Source organism: Magnolia sinica, chromosome 1 (assembly GCF_029962835.1).
Source record: "Magnolia sinica isolate HGM2019 chromosome 1, MsV1, whole genome shotgun sequence".
Lineage (NCBI taxonomy): Eukaryota > Viridiplantae > Streptophyta > Magnoliopsida > Magnoliales > Magnoliaceae > Magnolia > Magnolia sinica.
The window spans coordinates 117,105,946-117,127,807 of NC_080573.1; the positions used below are offsets into that span (position 1 = coordinate 117,105,946).

Below are 21,862 nucleotides of genomic sequence, written 5' to 3' on the forward strand. Positions count from 1 at the left end.
GGCAAGCTAAAGTTATAATGGAAATATAGATCATCACATCCTCATACCATCCATAAATCAAAAGGGCAACCCGATCCTTCTAAGAAAGGATTGCAAAAACCATATCTACACATCACCAAAGTATTGTCCAAAGTACTATGGACACTGTATCCCGAGATGCAGATCGCGCTCACGGTGACGGCAGATTGAATTTTTGGAGGGTGATTATTAAGAGGTTATATTTGACTTAAGTCACCACTATCCAATTAATCTGATTCCATAGTCAGTTTGACCATGTAGAAATGTTAGGATAAAGAATATGAGGATTCTCTACCCTAATATGACTCATTGATATACGATTGGAGATTCTGAGTAACAAACCACAATTATAAAGAGGAAATGTGTTAGGCACCCACTCTACTCATACAATTGTACAGTCCCTACTTTATAAGATCTCTCAAACTCTTGATAATCGGGTTAGTACTTGTATGTAAATGATGTACCAGTGTGTGTAAAGCTGTGTTAAATGCAATGCCTATGATAAGTTATATTTTGGTTAGATAAATCTACTTTGACTGCCCACTTGCCGAAGCAATAAGCCAACCAATTCAAGTTTCTGATGGATAAGATCTGATTAACTCGGTGAGTCGTAGAACATATGCTTGAACTGATCAGGTGTTGAGTGTTATGTAAGCAAAAGAATGAAATTGTGTATGTAATGTAGTGTATGTGAGGGTGTTAGATGCAACAACACCTACAACAACCTGTAATTTTGGCTAGATAAATCTGCCTTAACTACTCATATGCCGAAGTGATAAACTGATCGGTCCAAGTTTCTGATGGGCAGAGTCCGACTACATTGGCAAGCTGCAGAGCATATGTTTGAATAGATTATATGCATGATGCTATGAATGCAATGCTATGGATGGAGTAAGCAGAGGGTGGAGAAAGGGAATATGTTTTGCATGATGCTTATGTAAAGATGAATGAATTTGATTGAAAGTTGGGTGGACTGTAGTGTCGTAAGGATTGGATTGAGAGGCTTTAATTGAGGTTTGGGTGGCTCAGGTGGCTAAAGCTTTAGGCTAGGCTCGCCTGACCAGGGCTGGACTCACTCTTATCACTCTCTTCTCTCCTTGGTGGAGGGATGGAATGGCTAAGGTTAAGGATTTCCTATATCCTAAGGGATGGAAGGGTGTCGGGAATTTTTTCTGGATTGATGAGTAGAGAAGGGGAGGAGGCTATTTATAGCCTCCCAGCCTGGTTTCCTAGTAATTCTAAGCAAGTCTAGAGTTGAAAAGGGTGTTGATAGTTGGCATTTGAGATTGCCACATGGCAAGATCTCAATGGATAAATAGGATGGTAAAACGATAAATATGGGTCGAGAAGGGAGGGTACTGGAGTCAAAGCACATTGCCACACACTTGCACCTCGTCCCTAGAGAAACTCCACATGCGTGGAGCTCACCCTGCCAAGGCAGGAGGTCTGCCACATCACCGACAACTCCCTACTTGACAGGTAAGCTCCACTATTCATGTGGAGTCTCTGCCTCGAGTAGTGTCGAGTTGTTGTGTGCTGAGAATTCCAAATGGGCTTAATTTAGGATGGACTTTAGGCTTGACAAGGCAAGTCGACTAGATAGGTTGATTAGGTGAGCCAACCAGGTGAATCAACTCAACAAGTTGACTTGATAAGTTGACTAGGTTTAACTAGGTTTTTTTAAGGGTAGCTTTCAGGGTTAAGGTTTAGTTGGGTTTGATTGACTAGGTTAACTAGGTTTTGACTTTAGGTTAGGGTTAGGTTTAGGGCTTGGATTTAGGATTAGGATTCCTAGGGTATGGGCTTTTAGGTTTAGGGTTTAGGGGTTATGTCTTGGGTTTGGATTATGAGTAGGTTTTTTAGGTTTGAGATTTTGTTTAACCTTAATCAATTTGTCAAGCTGAGGTTGGGTGTCTATAAGTAAATAAGTTTACATGCCCAAAATTCAGAACGTAAGAAGCAATAAGAAAGACATCCATCAACATCTATACACACCTCAGGTTTGGCAGTGTTTTGAAAGCACGTAAGAAAAGATGAGTGTCGGCATACGAGCTTGTGGGTCATTTTGCATGTTAGAAGGTGAGCACGACTCATCATGGACCTTCATTAATCACAAGAGATATCACAAACGTAAGCATGATAAATTACCTCTAAGCATATTATCACATGCATAATATCATAAGTAGGAATGTTACATAGAGAACACATAGTGAATGGTTGAGTCATAGTACATAGTATCGCTGGTCAGTAAAGGCCTCGCATCAAGGTTCACAACCCACGTTGGTCCCATATTTTACGTGTGAAGTGATTCTAAGATGATATAATTCTGATCTCGAATAGTCTCATACCTATTAGGAATCGTGGCCCATGAATATGTGGCACTTAGTCTATATTTATGCATGCAAAATCCCAAACGTATGAAAGCATGAATACTATGAGTTTCCGGTGGTGGAATCCCCTGAGGTTGCATGTGGGACCCACGGTACGTTGCCCAAAATGGGTCTGACACAAGTCCATACATAGTTATACTGTTAAACTATTGTTGGCCCCATTTAGGGCCTACTTACAGATCATGTGGGGCCCATTTTAGCTGAGAGAAAGGATTTCTGTAGTTTATACAAGACCCAAACGGTGGGACATGCAACAAGCATGTGTGGGGCCCACCATTGGTGCCTAAAGTCGACCGAAATATAAGAAAAATAGTAATACAAACATGCATTTTTAGTGTTGTCCCCATCTTGGGCGTTGAATTTTGACAATGTAGGGCCCGCATTTGGTGAGGGTATATGACCCCCAGTTAGCACCATGTATTTTTTTAAAAACTCCCAAGGTGGGACCCTCTGAAGAAGTGTGTGCATATTGTGGTGCAAAGCTCAATATAGGTACTTGTAAGAACTATACACTTTTTCCTGCACAACTATGCATGAATGGGTCGGGCTCATCTTTGGGTCTAATTTGAGATCGTGTGGGACCTGATTTAGCTAGGGAACATGATACCCTGAATAGCCCTATATATGGGGTCCTCTAAATGTTTATTTACAATTTTTGGTGCAAGGCAAACATGGCTACGTTAATTTTTACACAGCATTTTCCTGCATAATTTCAGTTGGTCCCATTTTCGGATCTCATTACCGATCACATGATTTAGGCTGAAGTAAAATGTCATTTTTCTAGATTATATATAGGTTAAAATTTTCAAGTGGTGGATCCCACATAACTCATACGTGGTTCCACCATGGATGCTCAAAGTTGGTCTAAAATCAGAAAAATCAGACATTACAATTTCCAAACTGGGGTCAGTTCCAACTTGGGGCCCATTTTCCAAACACTTGGGGATCATTTGCATCAAGGTGGTGGGACACCCTAACCCTCTGATAAAAGTGCTAAATATTGCACATGGTGAGACCCTTAGCTATAGAGCGTGGGGTCCACGATGAGGTAGCAAACAAGACTACCAGTGACAACAAATAAAGAGGGATGGAGGGAAGTACGATCCACCTATGGTTTTTTGGTTTGGTTGGACGATCTGGGGCAATCCACTCCTTGGCTTGATGGGTTGTCCACTCCTTCTAGACTAGATGGTTGGCCACACCTTAGCCCCACCCCTCTCTTTCTCTCTCTCTTGAAAAGAAGGATTTTTGGGCTAAGTGTTGGAAGAGATGAGTGCAAGAGAGCTCCCTCTTTTTTCTTTTTTTTCTTTTTTCTTTAAAAGAAAAGAAAAAAAAGAAAAGAAAAGAGAGGTTGATGTGGAGCTCATGTGACACTTTGTGCCAATACTATTGGTGCTAGAAAAGCAAAAGGATGAGGGGGCTAGCTAGTGAAATGTTTATACTTGGCAATTTCTTTAATTCTCGTTAGTGCTAGGTGTTGTTACATGGAAAAGGTGATGGATGGGAGAGGTGAATGATCATCCTTACTATCCTATGTAGGTACCATGAGTTCCAAGTGGTGGAATCCCCTAAGGTTGAATGTGAAACCCGCGGTACATTGTCCAAAACGGTCCGACACAAGTCTGCACAAGGTTATACTCTAAACTATTGCTGATCCCATTTTGGGGCTTACTTTCAGATTATGTTGGGCTCATTTTGGCTAAGGGAAAAGATTTCTCCCACAAAACTAAGTGGGTTATACAAGACCCAAATAGTGGGACGCATATTAATAACCATGTGTCGGGCCTGTTAGACAGGTTGAAACATACCTTGTATAGCTAGCATACCTTATATAGGTGGTTTTCCATAGGTAGATGATTCTGATTTTATTTCCTTCCTTGTATAGATGTTGTAATCTCTATATATTCAACCCCTTTGGGTTGTCTTAAATACAAAAAATCTTTCAGCTCCTCTCGGTTTACATGGTGTCAGAGCCTCACTGATCCAAATTCGGCACTACCTGTCAGATCCGACCACCCCTGCGTCGTTCGATCATCCCTCTGCTCGTCCAGCGCCATCTGCTGCGCGTCCGACTGTCCCCTGTTGAAGATCCGACCACCCTGCGTCGTCCGACCGTCCCCTGTTGAAGATCCGACCAGCCCCTGCCCGTCCGACCACCCGTCCGACCACCTTTGCTCGTCCAGCATCGCCCCTCTGATCATCCAGCGTCGCCCGGTCACTCGTTCTCTTCGAGTTCCAGCAACCTTTGCTCGTCCAGATTGTTGCTCCTCTGCTCATCCAGATCTGTTGCTCATCCAGATCTGTTGCTCCTCTGCACATCCAGATCTGTTGCTCATCCAGATCTGTTCCAGCAACCTCTGCTCATCCAGATCTGTTGCTCGTCCAGATCTGTTGCTCTCATCCCGATCGGTTGACAATCTGTTGTTGTTGCTCCCATCCAGACCTATTGCTGTTGCTGTTCCTATTCCGCCAAGATCCTATTCCGCCAAGATCCAGATACTGTTATCCATTGGATATCTCCTACTATACGGTACACCTAAAACATTCTTCTGCTGCAACTCTTTGCATGCTTTATATTAATTCCGATCAATGGACAAGAACTCATCACGTACAGAGGCCCCAAGGTGTAGTTTTGATGGTACCAACTATTCACTATGGGCCATCCATTTTCAGAACTTCCTGAAGGGTCGTGGTTTGTGAGGACTAATTGATGGATCTGTTACTATTCCCACTTCCACGGATGCCGATAAATTGGTTGATTGGGAAATGAACAATGGACGGATTATTACCTGGATTCTCGATTCGGTCGATCGATCCATTGCTGTTAGCCTCACACCTCATCGCATGGCTAAGGCAATGTGGGACCATCTTCAGACAATTTATCAACAAAGTAATGCGGCCCGATCATATCGTCTAGAACAGGATCTCGTTAATTTTACTCAGGGTGATGACAGTATTCAATCATTTTATTCTAAGATTGTCACAATTTGGACTGAGATAGCCTTGATGGATCCAATATTTTCTAATGACTTTAGGATTTTCCAAACTATGGGCGAGAGTGCGCAAGTTCGCCAATTTCTTATGAAACTGCATCCGAAATTCGAGCATTATTGAGCTGCTCTCTTGAACCGTAGCCCTACTCCTTCATTGAATTCGGTTATTAATGATCTATTGGCTGAGGAACAACGACTGAAAGTTCTCTCTTCCTTCCTCAACTCCGGAATCATTTGATATGGTGCTTGCTGTATCCACCACTACACCACCACGTGGCTCCTCTTCTTTAACCTGTCGCGGCTGCAACAAGGTGGGTCATGTTGTCGCTCAATGCAAAGAATGGTGTGCTTATTGTCGACGAACTGGTCATGGTATTCAAGACTGCCGTACACGTACATATGCATCTTCTTCCGTCCGTGGACGTGGTGGTCATGGCCGTGGCCGTGGTCGTGCTCTTTCTGCTACTACTGCCACTATTTCTTCCGAGCCGACTGTTACTGATTCTACATCTACTGTTTCTGCTAAAGGTCTTTCATCTCCGTTAACTCCTGCGATGCTCCAGCAAATCGTTCAGGCCCTTTCTGCGGCCGGTATGTCGTATATCCCCATCTTCTACAGGTTCTTCGATTCGGGTGCTTCCAATCATATGACCGGTCTTGTATCCCATCTTCGTGACATTCATCCCTACCGGCAATCTGGCTATTTCTATTGCGGATGGCACTAGACTACCTATTCACTGTTGGATCATTGACTTTCTCTCCTTCTCCTCACGCCCGTTCACCCTTCGTGATGTGTTTCACGTCCCCCCTCTCCTCCAATTTAATTTCAGTTGGTCAACTCACATCAAATAATCCTTAGTCATATTTCTTCCCAATTGTTGTTTTGTGCAGGATCCGCGACGGGGAAGGTACTTAGGAGGGGTAAGCGGCATGGTCGTCTGTACGTGCTGGATTTTGATCCATCTGTCACTCCGGCTCGTTGTTTCTTTTCTCCTTCTTCATCAGATATTTCTTCGGCAAATAAATTATGGAAACTATGACACTTTCGCCTGGGTCATCCACATTCCGATCGGTTACTTCAGTTAATTTCGTCTGGCATGTTAGGGAATATTTCTCTTAATAAAAATGATTTGGATTATTCTTGTTCTTCCTGTTGTCTTTCAAAAAGTAAGTGTGTTCCATTTTCCCTAAGTACTACAAAATCATCTTCTATGTTTGAACTTGTGCATACGGATGTCTGGGGTCCTTCACCAATTATGTCTCTCTCTGGGTTACGATACTATGTTATATTCATTGATGATTTCACACATTACACTTGGATTTACTTTCTGCAATCGAAGTCACAGGTTTTTGAAAAATTCAAGTTATTTCACTCTATGGTGGAGACTCAATTTCGGATTTCAGTTCAAACTCTCCGCTCTGACTCAGGGGGGGAATATCTCTCAACTGATTTTCGTACATTTCTTCAAGGGCATGGAATTATTCATCAAACCACCTGTTCTGATACTCCACAACAGAACCGGTGGTTGAAAGAAAAAATCGTCATATTGTTGAAACCGCCAACACCGATGAAAGCTATGAGTGTTCCTCATTCTTTTTGGGGAAACAATGTTACATTCTTCTACTTGATTAAGGATGCCAACCAAAGTTACGAGCAATAAATCTCCTTACTTTTTTCACCGGCTTACCTCCCGCATATTCCACATTTCATGTTTTTAGTTGTATTGTTATGTTCACTGGCTTCACGTGAACGTAACAAACTATCTCCAAAATCAGTCAAATATATGTACTTGGGATTTGGGGAAACTCAGAAGGGTTTTCGATGTTATGATCCAATTTTTCATTGTGTTCGGGTTTCACGACATGTTGTTTTTCTTGAGCACATTGCTTTTCATTCATCTCTTCCTCCTCCGCACACTCCCAACTCTCCTGGTCTAACTGCCTAGAAATTTCGTTTGCCTCAAGTACTCTCCCTCGTCCGTTGCAGGTTTACTCACGTCGACCACGTAGAGATCCACCACCTATTACTCAATCCAAACCTACTGTACCTGTTGCCGATCCTGAAATTACCTCGATCTGTCGTTCCGCTCGTGAACATCGAGCGCCTGATCGGTTGATATGCTCTATGTCTGCCATGAATGCTACTCTGGATACCGTTTCTATTCCTACTTCATACTCTCAGGCAGCCACTCATGATTGTTGGAAGAAGGCTATGGCAGAAGAACTTGCAGCATTAGATGATAATCATACGTGGGACATTGTCACTCGACCTGCTGACCAACAGCTAATTGGTAGCAAATGGATTTATTCTGTCAAACTCAAGTCTGATGGATCATTGGATCGATACAAGGCTCAACTTATCACTCAAGAATACAAACAGGAATATGGAATTGATTATGATGAGATTTTTGCTCCCGTGGCCAAGATGAAAATTGTTCGTACTCTTATGGCTATATCTTCTGTTCGCTCATGGCCACTCGCTCAGATGGATGTGAAAAATGCCTTTCTTCATGGAGATCTCCAAGAAACCGTATATTTGAAACCTCCTCCTGGCTCTTTAATCCCTAACAATAAGGTATGTCGCCTAAAGAAAGCCCTGTACGGCCTCAAACAGGCACCTCGGGCATGGTTCCAACGCTTTCACGATGTTGTTACGGGTGTTGGCTTTACTCAAAGTGGTCATGACCCATCCTTATTTTTGCGCATCACTGCTCACGGAATTGTCATTGTTCTGGTCTATGTTGATGACCTCCTACTGACTGGTAGCGATACTACTGACATCTCGGCTTTAAAGGAAATTCTACAATCCTCCTTCAAGATGAAAGACCTCGGCCATCTCACATACTTTCTTGGGCTTGAAATTTCACGTTCTAAACGTGGGATCTTGGTCAGCCAGCGTAAATATGCCAAGGATCTTCTCGCTTTGACATCATTGACAGATCAGAAAACAGTTCAGACTCCCTTAGAACTTAACATTCATTATGGCTGCGACGATGGTGATCTATTTGCACAGCCCGACTAATACCGTCGTTTGGTTGGGAGTCTGGTTTACTTAACTATGACTCACCCTGATATTGCCTATGCTATCCAAGTCGTCAGTCAGTTTGTTTCTGCTCCTCAGACTCTTCATATGACTGCGGTGTTACGCATCATACGGTACCTACGTGGAACTCTAGATCGTTCACTGTTCTTCTCCTCCACGGCGACTCTGGACCTTCGTGCTTATTCGGATGCTGATTGGGCTGGTTGCGCTCTCACACGAAGATCTACCACTGGCTACTGTATTTTTCTCGGCACTTCTCTCATCTCTTGGAAGTGTAAGAAGCAGGCTACTGTTTCCAAATCAAGCACAGAAGCCGAGTATCGAGCGATGTCTGCTGCGTGTAGTGAGCTTGTTTGATTACGTGGACTTCTTTCCTACTTGGGCATTCCTGTGCAGAATCCTACTCCACTCCATGTTGATGATCTCAGTGCCATTCAGATTGCCTCTAACCCGGTTTTTCATGAACGGACGAAGCATATTGAAGTTGACTGTCACTTTATCCGTGAGAAATTTCAGTCTGGGCTCATTTCTCTACCACATGTTGCATGCCATGATCAGATTGCAGACATTTTCACCAAGTCCCTAACTTCTGCACGTCAATCATTTCTCGTTGGCAAACTATTACTTGTCGATGACCCGCATTAGTTTGAGGGGGGATATTAGACAGGCTGAAACATACCTTGTATAGCTAGCATACCTTATATAGTTGGTTTTCTATAGGTAGATGATTCTGATTTTATTTCCTTCCTTGTATAGATGATGTAATCTCTATATATTCAATCCCTTTGGATTGTCTCAAATACAGAAAAGCTTTCAGCTCGTCTCGGTTTACAGGGCCCACCATAGGTGCGTTAAGTCGACCAAAATATAATAAAAACAATAATACAAACATGAAATTTTAATGTTGTCCCCATTTTGGGCATTGATTTTCGACCATGTGGGGCCCGCATTTGGTGAGGGTACATGGACCCCAGGTAGCACCATGTATTGTCTTAAAAACCCTCAAGGTGGGGCCCTCTGAAGAAGTGTGTGCATATTCTCGTGCAAAGCTCATATAGGTATCTATAAAAACTGTACACTTTTTCCTGCTTTTTCCTGCACAACTGTGCAGGAATGGGTCGGGCCCATCTTTGGGTCTGATTTTCAATCGCGTGTGCCCTCGATTTAGTCAGGGAACATAATCCTCTGGATATCCCCATATATGGGCTTTAAAACCTTCAAGGTGGGGCTTGCTGAATGTGCATATATAATTTTTTGTGCAACGCCAAAGATGGCTACTTTAAATTTCCGTATAACTTCAGCTGGTCCCTTTTTGGGATCAGATTGCGGATCATATGGGCCCATTTATGCCAAAGTAAAATGTCATTTTTCTAGCCTTATATATAGTTTAAAAAGTCCAAGTGGTGGCTCCCACATAACTCGTACGTGGGGCCCGAAGTTGGTCTAAAATTAAAAAAGAAAAAAAAGAAAAAATCAGACATTGCAGTTTCCAAACTAGGGTCAATCCTAATTTGGTGCGCATTTCCATAAAGGTGGTAGGACACCCTAACCCTCTGATATGAGTAATAAACATTCCCAATGGTGAGACCCTTAGCTACAAAGCATGGGGTCCACCATGAGGTGCCAAACAGGGCTACCAGTAACCAGTTTTGGTACTTAAGAAAATTTTATGAAAACAACAAATAAAGAGAGATGGAGGGAAGTACGACCCACCTGTGGTTTTTTTGTTTGGTTAGACGATCTGAGGCAGTTCACTCCTTTCTTGGCTTGATGGGGTTGTCCACTCATTCTAGACTAGATGGTGGGCCACACCTTGGCCCACTCCTCTCTCTCTCTCTCTCTCTCGGAAAAAATCTGGATTTTTAGGCTAAGTGTTGGAAGAGATTAGTCTGAGTGAACTCCCTCTTTTTTAAGCTGATGTGAAGCTTATGTGACACTTTGTGGCAATACTATTGGTGCTAAAAAAGCAGAAGGATGAGGTGGCTAGCTAGTGAAATGTCTACTTGGCAATTCCTTGAATTCCCATTGGTGTTATGTTGTTGTATGGAAAATATGATGGATGAGTGAGGTAAATGATCGTCCTTACCATACTATGCGGGTACTACGAATTCCAAGTGGTGGAATCCCCTAACGCTACATGTGGGACCCGTGGTATGTTACCCAAAATAGGTCCAACATAAGTCTGCAAATGGTTATACGTTTTTAACTATTGCTGGCCCCAATTTGGGGCTTACTTGTAGATCGTGTTGGGCCCATTTTGGCTGAGGGAAAAGGATTTCTCCCACAGAACTAAGTGGGTTATACAAAACCCAAATGGTGGGATGTACAATCAGCATATGTGGAGCCCACCATAAGTGCCCAAAGTCAGCCAAAATATAAGAAAAACAGTAATACAGACATGCAGTTTTATTGTTATCCCCATTTTGGGCGTTGATTTCTGACTGTGTGGGGCCTGTATTTAGTGAGGGGACATGACTCTCAAGTAACACCATGTATTATCTTAAAAACCCCAAGGTGGGGCCCTTTAAAGAAGTGTGTGCATATGGTGGTGCAAAGCTCAATATAAGTACATTTAAAAATTTTACACTTTTTCCTGTGCAACTGTGCGGGAATGGGTCGGGTCTATCTTTGGGTCTGATTTGCACTCGCGTGTGGCCCCGATTTATTTAGGGAACATGATCCTGTGGATATTCCCATATATGGGCTTCAAAACGCCCTAGGTGGGGCCCACTAAAAGTGCATGTACAATTTTTGGTGCAAATGCCAAATTTGACTACTTAAAATTTCTACACAATGATTTCCTGCACAACTTTAGCTAGTCGCATTTTGGGATCTGATTATCGATCACATGGGGCATATTTAGGCTAAATGAAAAGGTCATTTTTCTAGCCTTATACATAGGTTAAAAAGTTCAAGTGGTGCCTCCCACATTACTCGTACGTGGGGCCTGCCCCAAATGCTTAAAGTTGGTCCAAATTTAGAAAAATCAGACAGTTTCCAAACTTGGGTCAGTCCTAATTTGGGGCCATTCCATCAAGGTAGTGGGACACTCTAACCCTTTGATATGAGTACAAATCATGGTGAGACCCTTAGCTACAAAGCGTGGGGTCCACCATGAGGTGCCAAATAGGCCTACTAGTAACCAATTTTGTTACTTAGAAAAATTTATAAGAACAAATAAAGAGGGATGGGGAAGTACAACCCACTTGTGGTTTTTGAGTTTTGGTTAGACGACGTGGGGTAGTTCACTCCTTTCTTGGCTTGATGGGGTTGTCCACTCCTAGGCTAAATAGTGGGCCACACCTTAGCCCCACTCATCTCTCTCTTGGAAAATATACAATTTTTTTTTAGCTAAGTGTCGAAAGAGATGAGTGTGAGAGAGCTACTTTGTGGCAATACTATTGGTGCTAGAAAAGCAAAAGGATTGGATGGCTAGCTAATAACATAAAACTCTAGTGGCACATTTTCATTTCTCCCACCTGGTCCACTTGAATTGGATGGACAACATCCATCTCAATCTATCCACTCTCATAACAATGGAAAGATACTGTACATCACAACAGAGCTTCAGGGCATTCCCTTATCCATAGTGGACACCATCATGTCAATGGACTGGATCACCCAGAAATGGGGTCCACAAGCACCGATGTGATTCCTTTAACTCGTGAATTGCCAGATATGTTTTCCCAATAAACAATTAATCCCATGTGGTGTGGACCATTTTGGGCTCACTATTTAGGCCCAGTGAAGCTAGATCATCATCTACCAAACGTGAAGAATTTAAACCACCATTTGCCCTCTCTTGCACATCAGCGATCCAGACAATCCATTATCTGGGCCCACTAAAGGTGAACCAGTGTCCAAAGATAAAAACTGATGGGAGGATCCTAAATTCCTAATCCACCTGATCAGGGGACTTTATTCTTTTGAATGTAATTAGTTTGCAAGTGTTAATGGGGGCAGGTTTGGGCATGCTCGTATCGCCCAATCTCGGCCAATGATTTATTGGGCTGAAATTTAGGCCCAATTGGCTCATGGGCCAGACCGTCAAGCCAGAGTCTAGTCCCATAACAGTCTGAAACAAGCTAAGCCTCCGCTAATAGGGCTAATAGAGCTGGGCATCGAGTCAAGTCGGACCGAGTTAGGGCTGTCCTGACTCAATCCAGTTTTGAAATAAGCCTGACCCGAACTTGACCTGACTCGGTATCGAATCTAGCATGCCTGATCGGATCCGAGTCCAGGTCTAGGTTGGAGTAATCCGGACTGAGTCTGACCGGTCACAAGTACCGAGTCGGGTCAGGTGCAGCGGGTAACCACAAGCTGAAATCACAACTCACTATCTAGATGCACTTGTTAGAATTGTAGCCTCTCCATCAGCTACACCACATCTTAGATGCAATGATATATTGCTGGACTTTTTTAATATATATATATATATATATATATATATATATATATATAGATATATATATATATATATATATATATATCTATGAGTCAAGTTTCAGATCAGGTTAAGTCAGTACCGAGTTAGATTTTGGGTCAAGTCGAGTTGAATTACTGAGTGACTCGAACTTAACTCGGTTTGAGTTCGGATTGGACGAAGTCAACTCAGCTCCGATCGACTCATCCACTTGGATCGAATCGAGTCGGATCTAAACAAGTTGGATGAGTCAAGCTTGTCGAGTCGATTCATCTCGTGCCCAACTCTAGCTATCAATGTTCTAGGTCTTATGGTACCTGTACCTAGGCTAATTAGGTTTGGGTCGGAACATAGATCCCATAAGGTTCAGGTACCCGTTGGGGACCCATCAGTCTTTGGATTTAGGTTTTGAGTTGGGCTTGGTAAAATAAGAACATTTACATGGCTGGGCCCATTAATGGATGGATTAGGTCACACACATGTGCCACTTTAACACGTGTAATGTATAAACGGACTCTGTTACGGCCCCTTGAAATACCTACCTCAGAACCGAGGACCAAGGCCTGGCCCGTTTATTCGTGGGCCTAAGTCAGGCCCAGGTTAGCTAGTAGGCTTCAAAATAAGGATAAAGCCCGACCTTTAATCAGATAGGCCATTATTGGTCCTTAGGATCATTCGATGAGCCCCAATTTTAATCAAAGCCCTTCAACCGTGTCCCCCGTTTGATGGACGGTTGTGTAATGGTGTAGATGCAGCCATTTCTACTGTGAAGATGGAATGAAGGATCCTTCTCTATCCTGAGGCAATATCGTCAATTCAACGATCCTTATTCTCCAACCAGTGGGCCCCAATGTGGATGACCCAATCTGCTGAATGATGGATACCCTCCAGGTGAATGTGGACCGTTTCCCATTATGTCTCTGTTTGAAAGCTACCAATCACGTGATTGGAACTTATGATCGATCATCCGAACAGATGAAAGTTTTGAAATGTGGACCATCCACTATCTGCATGGATGAGATATCCTACATGCAGTGGGCTAAGTATACAAGAAAGACTGTGACCATAATTCAAAAAGGTTGCACCCCACCATTTGTCGCTAACGTATGGCGTGGCCGGGTGAAAAGCATTGGGGGAGTTGTTTGATACTCTGGCTACCTAGGACGCTTGATACACAGGCACTTAGAAACGGTACACGTGGCTTGTATAAATCAAAACTAAGCCGACTAAATTCTGGTCCCGAAGTTATACTCCAAAATATAAGATTGGTTGAACAATCTTAGCCTCTGATTCGTGGACACTTACCTTGGGATATTTTCATTTTTAACCGTTGAATATATGTCCAGCAATCTAAGGGTTATATAGTCAAATAGATTTAAATTTGATACGTGGTGCATCTAAAAATAGGACAGCTTTGAAGTAATTTTATGCCACGTATGCAATTTCTCAGTAATTTCTAACCGTATCATCCATCAAAATCTGGCAGAGTATAAAAGTTTTTTCTTATATACATTTGGTTGCATACTTGCATGTACTACGGTCTACTTGGCTGCGACCCCGGGATCAGCGATGTGGTGAGACCATAACCGTAGGATCCACCTTGATGTGTTCAGAGTATATCCACGCCGTCCATCGATTTTTACAGCTTATTTTAGAATGCTTTCCCAAAAAAGAAGCAGCAAAAATGTCAGGTGGACCACACCACCGGAAACATCGGTCATTGAACGATCACCATTAAAAACTTCCTAACGTCCACCATAATGTTCACTTAACATCGAACCTGTTGATAAGGTCACACGGACGTGGATGAAAGGGAGAAAAACAAATATCAGCTTATCTGAAACTTATATGGCTCATGAAAGGTTTTTAATGGTCAATAAACATTTTTTCCTGTGGTGTGGTCCACCTGAAAATTTGAATCTAGTTCAGTTTTACGACTATAGGCTAAAATAAGCTTTAAAAATAGATGAACGACGTGGATATACAATGCATACATCGAGGTGGCCCTACTGTTAGAGTCTCACCCACATCGCTATTCGAGGGTCGCAGCCGAGTGCGTTCTATGTGCCACCCCCATACAATGCATACATCGAGGTGGGCCTACGGTTAGAGAGAATGGATTGGCTACTCCCCCTGACACCAGCCAATGGCTTGTGGTCGGTACTCTATTGGCCCCAACATGATGTATGTGTTTCATGGACGCGGATTGTGTCCTACCCCCGCCCAGACTGTAATCTGCCTAGGCAGGGCTCTGTGCGGCCCACAGTGATATAAGTGTTTTATTTAAGCTGTTAATCACTTTTCTCAGATCATTTTAAGGTAAATAAGTAAAATTAAAGCACGTCCATAGCTCTAGTGGACCATACCGGAGGAAGCTGCAATGATAATGACACCCATCGTTGAAACCTTTCTAAGGGCCACCGTGATTTTTATTTTTATTTTTTTAATCATCTAACCTATTAATAAGGTCATGTAGACATGAATGAAGTGAAAAAACAAATATTAGCTTGATCCGAAACTTCTCCAGCACCCAAGAAGTTTTTAATGGTGGACATTAAATCCGAACTTTGTGGTCCAATTAAGCCCTTTAACTTTATTAGTTTTTGGCTCATAGCTTAAAATGATATGAGAAAAGCGATTAACGGCTTGGATAAAACACTTACATCACGGTGGGCCCCACAGAGCCCTGCCCAGACGGTAGGACGCAATCCGCGTCCATGTTTCATCCATGCCGTCCATCTATTTTTTCAGATCATTTTATGGTATGAGACAAAAAATGAGGTATATCCAAATCTCAAGTGGACCACATTACAGGAAAAAGTGTTGAATGAGCGTCGACCATTAAAAACCTTTTGGGGCCATAAAAGTTTTGGATCAAGCTGATATTTGTTTTTTCCCTTTATCTAGGCCTGTATGACCTAATTAACAAATTTATTTTCAAATAAACAGTACAGTGGGCCTTAGGAGTATTTTAATGGTGGATATCCAATCACTATTGTTTTGGGTGTGGTCCACCTGAGATTTATATTCATCTAATTTTTGGGATCAAGCCCTAAAATGATCTGTAAAAATGGATAAACGGAATGGATGAAACACATACATCATGGTGGGGCCCACAAAGCACCGTCCACCAGCCACGGGGCTGGTGGCAGGGGGAGTAGCCAATCCGTTTCCACGGTTAGAGTCTCACCGACATCGCTATTCGAGGGTCGCAGCCAAGTGCGTGCGCCGCACACTCCCCCACCCCCCCTGTACTACTAAAGTACTACATTCCACTTCTCATTTGTACAGTTGTACTACAATAGAGAAAAAAAAATCCGGAGAAAAACTTAGATACTCTGGCAGAATAGCGTACATGATACACAGGCACTTGGCATATGTAACCCAACTTAATTGTTCAAAATTATGGGTCTCTACTTAAATGCTTCATAAATAAAACAGTACCCTTATTTGATAATCTGATTATCAGCTTGGCGGAAATCCATTGGACGGTTAAAAATGAAAAGAAATCCAAAGGTCCTATTTCAACCAACATGTGTCCATGAATCAGAGGCTGGGATTACTAAAAAAAAATAATAATTTTGGGCTCATAACTCAGCGACAGTGGGTTCCACAATTTAATCTGTTTAATTTGGGTTTACGTAACCCACAGGTACAATTTATGAGTACCTGCGTATGAAGCCGCATCTCCTGCCGGACTATAAAAAAAACTCCCATTGTTTTGAATAAATTTCAAACTGTACGGTCATTTCGAGAAATTTCCAACTGTACAACCAGTATATGGCCCACAACCTTTTGAAGGCCGTTTCTTTCTAGTTATCCAGAATACTCTCCAGGCGTACGGACAACCTTTCAAATGACGGAAATGCCTCTGATCTAAAACAGGCTTTGTTATAATCCGTAGCTATAACCGTAGCCATACATAGATATCTGAGCAGGCCGATCCAGCGGTAATGTCGCCAACCTCTGGATATCTATGCGGTAGTACTGACGGGGTGCAGTAGTGCCACCCGTTTTTTTTTTAATTGGGTGGGTCCCATTGTGGGCCCCACATAATTTTGAATAAGCCCACACTCAATGTTCATGATTTTGGTGGGCCCCACATCCACCTGTGCACTTTAATTTTTTTATTTTTATATTTTTTACATGGATAACTTCATTCTACCTACATTTTTCTCTAATACATATTTATATAAATATGTATATATAAGCATATAAAAAAAATTTCTCTCTTTGTTTTCATTTAACAAGAATATCTTGTAAACCAAAATTAGTTACTTGATGTACCCTATGTGATTTTAGGGTAGGAGAAGCTACTTTAGCCAACAAACCTGTTTATTTTCCAAGCTTCCATTAGGTCAATGGTCGAAAATCCATTTCATTTACTTCGCGGTCAATTTCAATCAGTTCGCGGTCAATTCCATTCATTTCATTTACTTCACGATCAATTCCATGCATTTCACGGTCATTCCCAGCGATTTCGCTTTACTTCACTGTCAATTCCATGTATTTCATGGTCAATTCCCTTCACTTCACGGTCATTTCTATGCATTTCACGATCAATTCCCTTCACTTTATGGTCATTTACATGCATTTCACGGCCAATTCGCTTCACTTCACAGTCATTTCCATGCATTTCACGGTCATTCTCGGCGATTTCTTGTTAATTCATGGTCGTTTCTATGCGTTTCACGGACAATTCCCTTCACTTCATGGTCATTTCCACGCATTTCACAGTCAATTCGCTTCGCTTCATGATCATTTCCATGCATTTCACGGTCATTCCTAGAGATTCCGTGTTGATTCATAGTCATTTCTACGCATTTCACGGACAATTCCCTTCACTTCACGGTCATTTTCATGCATTTCACGGTCAATTCGCTTCGCTTCATGATCATTTTCATGCATTTCACGGTCATTCCCGACAATTCCGTGTTGATTCACGGTCATTTTTGCGCATTTCACGGTCAATTCCCTTTACTTCATGGTCATTTCCACGCATTTTACGGTCAATTCGCTTCACTTCACGGTCATTTTCATGCATTTCACGATCATTCCCGGCAATTCCGTGTTGATTCACGGTCATTTCCATGCATTTCACGATCAATTCCCTTCACTTCACGGTCATTTTCACGCATTTCACGGTCAATTCGCTGCAACTCCGTGTCGATTCACGGTCATTTCCATTTCACGATCAATTCCCTTCACTTCACGGTCATTTCTATGCATTTCACGGTCAATTCGCTTCACTTCACGGTTATTTCCGACAATTCCATGTTGATTCACGATCATTTCCACATATTTCACGGTCAACTCCCTTCACTTCACGGTCATTTCCACGCATTTCACGGTCAATTCGCTTCACTTCACGATCATTTTCATGCACCGTGAAGTGAAGCGAATTGACGGTGAAATGCATGGAAATGGCTGTGAAGTGAAGCGAATTGACCGTGAAATGCATGGAAATGACCATGAATCAACACGGAGTTGTCAGGAATGACCGTGAAATGCATGGAAATGACCGTGAAGTGAAGCGAATTGATCGTGAAATGCATGGAAATGACCATGAAATGTGTGGAAATGACCGTGAATCAACACGGAATCGCCGAAAATGACTATGAAATGCATGGAAATGACCGCGAAGTGAAGGAAATTGACCGTGAAATGCGTGAAAATGACCATGAAGTGAAAGAAATTGACCGTGAAATGCCTGAAAATGACCGTGAAATGCATGAAAATGACCGTGAAGTGTAGCGAATTGACCGTGAAATGTGTGGAAATGACCGTGAAATGCGTGGAAATGACCGTGAATCAACACGAAATTGCCGAGAATGACCATGAAATGCATGGAAATGACTGTGAAGTGAAGCAAATTGACCGTGAAATGTGTAGAAATAACCGTGAAGTAAAGGGAATTGACCGTGAAATGTGTAGAAATGATCGTGAATCAACACGGAATTGGCGAGAATGACCGATAAGTGAAGCGAATTGACCGTGAAATGCGTGAAAATGACCGTGAAGTGAAGGGAATTGACCATGAAATGCGTGGAAATGATCGTGAATCAACACGAAATTGTCGAAAATGACAGTGAAATGCATGGAAATGATGTGAAATGCGTAGAAATTACCGTGAAGTGAAGGGAAATGACCGTGAAATGTGTGGAAATGACTGTGAATCAACACGGAATCGCCGAGAATGTCCGTGAAATGCATGGAAATGATCGTGAAGTGAAGCAAATTGACCGTGAAATGCGTGGAAATGACCGTAAAGTGAAGGGAATTGTTCGTGAAATGCATGGAAATGACCGTGAATCAACACGGAATTGCCGGGAATGACCGTGAAATGCATGGAAATGACCGTGAAGTGGAGCGAATTGACCGTGAAATGCGTGGAATTGACAGCGAAGTGAATCAAATAAATGAAATTGACCAAAAAATGAATGAAATTGATTTTCAACCATCAACCCGATGAAATCTTGAAAAATAACTACGTTGGTTGGCTAAATTAGCTTCTCCTAACCCAAAATCATGTGGTACGTTAGGCAACTCATTCTACTTAGGAGATATGCTTGTTAAATAAATAGATAAAAAAATATTTTTATATACTTATATATACATATTTACATAATTATGTATTAGAGAAAAATGGAAGGGGGAAAAAGTTCTCCTTGTAAAATTTTTTCCGATAATGCTCTGAAATGATCTCGAAATATGGATGGACGGTGTGGATATAATAAATACATCATTGTTGGGCCATGTCGAGGAGCATCAGCGCTCGTCTTCGCACACCAGCCAATCGGCTTCCGAAAGGAATGAATGACGGGGGTATTTTGGTCCCTTGAAAAGTCGGTCGTACACAGGGGAGTATTCTTGGAAGCTTAAAAAAGGTGAACTTCAAATGGCTGGTGGGCCATAAATGGGTCGTAAAGTAGGAAATTTCTCATTGTTTTGTGTTTTTTTTTTTTTTTTAATAGACGACCGGCCGGTTTGGTAGTAGTAAGGGCCAGCTGAAAATGTAATCCTTAGGCGTAGCACTACACATGGGTCCCACATTTAATGACCTGAACCCCTCATCTGGCAATCTCCGTTGTGGATAGAAGATATTACAAAAATATGCAAGAAGGATAAGGACCCTTGGCCTTGTTAATTTAACCCACTTTATTTTCAGGCCATAGTGAGACCCATTTGATCATCGTATCAGCAGGATTTTGATATCATGGCCCATCTATTGTAGGATCCACATGATGAGTGGTTACGATTATGGATCACTAACCTAATTCTCATGTACTGTGGATGGCCTGAAGGCTACTGGTTCCATAGACTATCAATTATCAATCTTTACTAGTCCACTAGACCACTAGAAATTGTAGTCCTTGGGATTCATTTGGCATGATACCAAGCGATCAGAACCATTGATCTAGTCTGTCCAGTGACAATGACTCATCCTGCTAATAATTGCAATGAATTTGATGGATCTAGCCATCCAAATTACTGAACTTTGGATTGCCGAATACTGCTTCCGATTTTAGTCTAACCGTTAGTTTGTGGGACTCTAGATGAGCTATTTCAAACAGCAGCAGTGGGACCCACAAGGGGGAGGTCCCATTCACAACAATTTGGTGTGCTCACGCGAGCTAAATTCACATCTTCCATGCAAATTAATTAGCATTATCACCGATATATAATTTCTTTTAATATATGATATTTAATAATTAATCAAGTGCAGAATATCATGAATGTCATGATATTTGGTGTGCAACCAAACGCACTCTTAAATAAGCCAACCAAATAAAATTTCTTAAGAGCCACCACATTAATTTTTACAAGTTCCAAATCCATGTATATAATACAGCCTAAACAGTGCACCAATTTCTACTAATAACACATCATTTAAAGAAAGAAACATCTGTTTGCATCTTCTGTTAAAACCCCAACTGCCTGATCGGTCCGATAAGCGGCCATGGCTTCCAATCTCCGCCGATTGTTGGAACGTCGAGGAAGGTTTTCGGGCACAACGTTTTCCAACAAATTTGCACGCCATTGTGGGCACATCCTTCTGTCGCTCCATCTCATCGCCTTCCCTTGTGTTTCTATTAAAAAGCGTTCGACAGTATAATTGTAGCTTTCACCCATTGGAAGAGCTAATGAAGAACTAATGATGATAGAGGCGACACTCGAAAAACATCTATTCCTCCACAAACTAAAATAATAAATAAGAGAGAGATTAGCATATGCCATCAAATATGAAATCAAGTTATAATATATAAAACTTTAAAAGATAAGCAACATTGTTAATTATTATTCGAATCCTGTAATCACATCATAATCATTTATGAGACTTATAATAGCACTGTGATTATTTTAGGGGTATGTAATCCTTTTAAAATTATTTTTGAAACCTATAATTACATTCTAATCATTTTTAGAATCATAATCTTCTCAGGATTATAAGTTAGGATATCAACTTTAAGATCTAAAATATTCATGGATGGCTTTTAACTTACCTTGGATTTGGAGTGACCTTTGGTGGACATAACGGAGCAAGAAGAGTATTTGGAGGAGTTTGGGTAGGCATGTTGAGGCAGCAATTGATGGAAGTGGCCATGCTTTCTCTTTACTTCTTTTGGTTTGTCATTCATGGTTAGAGAGTACGAGTTTTATTGGTGCAGGGGTGCGTAGGTTAAGAGAATAGGTTGGCCCACCACGGTTGCTGATATTTTTTCTGGAGAAACGTGTCTGGGGTCCACACCCATCAAGAAACTTATTTTTTGAGTTAGATGATACTCAGGCGACCCATGAAGCTTGATACGCAGCACTCAGAAATTGTACATGTGGCAGATATCAACTCAAATATACCGATTGGATTGCGCAGCCCACTATCACCAAATCATAATCCCAAGATCAGATTGGTTGAACAATCATAACCTCTGATTAGTTGACACTTGTTTGTGAAAATAGGACTGTTGGATATTTTTCATTTTTAACCGTGTAGCAA

General features: G+C 41.9%; 1 protein-coding gene across 2 annotated transcripts; it reads right to left on the bottom strand.

Moving 5' to 3' along the window:
- Positions 1-20,643: 20,643 nt before the first annotated feature.
- Positions 20,644-21,530, bottom strand: LOC131257765 (protein CHLOROPLAST VESICULATION-like). Of its 2 annotated transcripts, none has more exons than XM_058258666.1 (2): positions 21,372-21,530; positions 20,644-21,067 (listed from the first exon to the last, which is right to left on the bottom strand). In XM_058258666.1, the coding sequence occupies exons 1-2, from the start codon at positions 21,470-21,472 to the stop codon at positions 20,758-20,760; spliced, it is 411 nt and encodes a 136-aa protein (XP_058114649.1). In that variant the 5' UTR covers positions 21,473-21,530; the 3' UTR covers positions 20,644-20,757. The 2 variants fall into 2 exon arrangements, with proteins under 2 accessions (XP_058114649.1, XP_058114715.1); XM_058258732.1 differs by having other exon boundaries at positions 20,644-20,957; positions 21,372-21,527.
- Between the last annotated feature and the right edge of the window lie 332 nt (positions 21,531-21,862).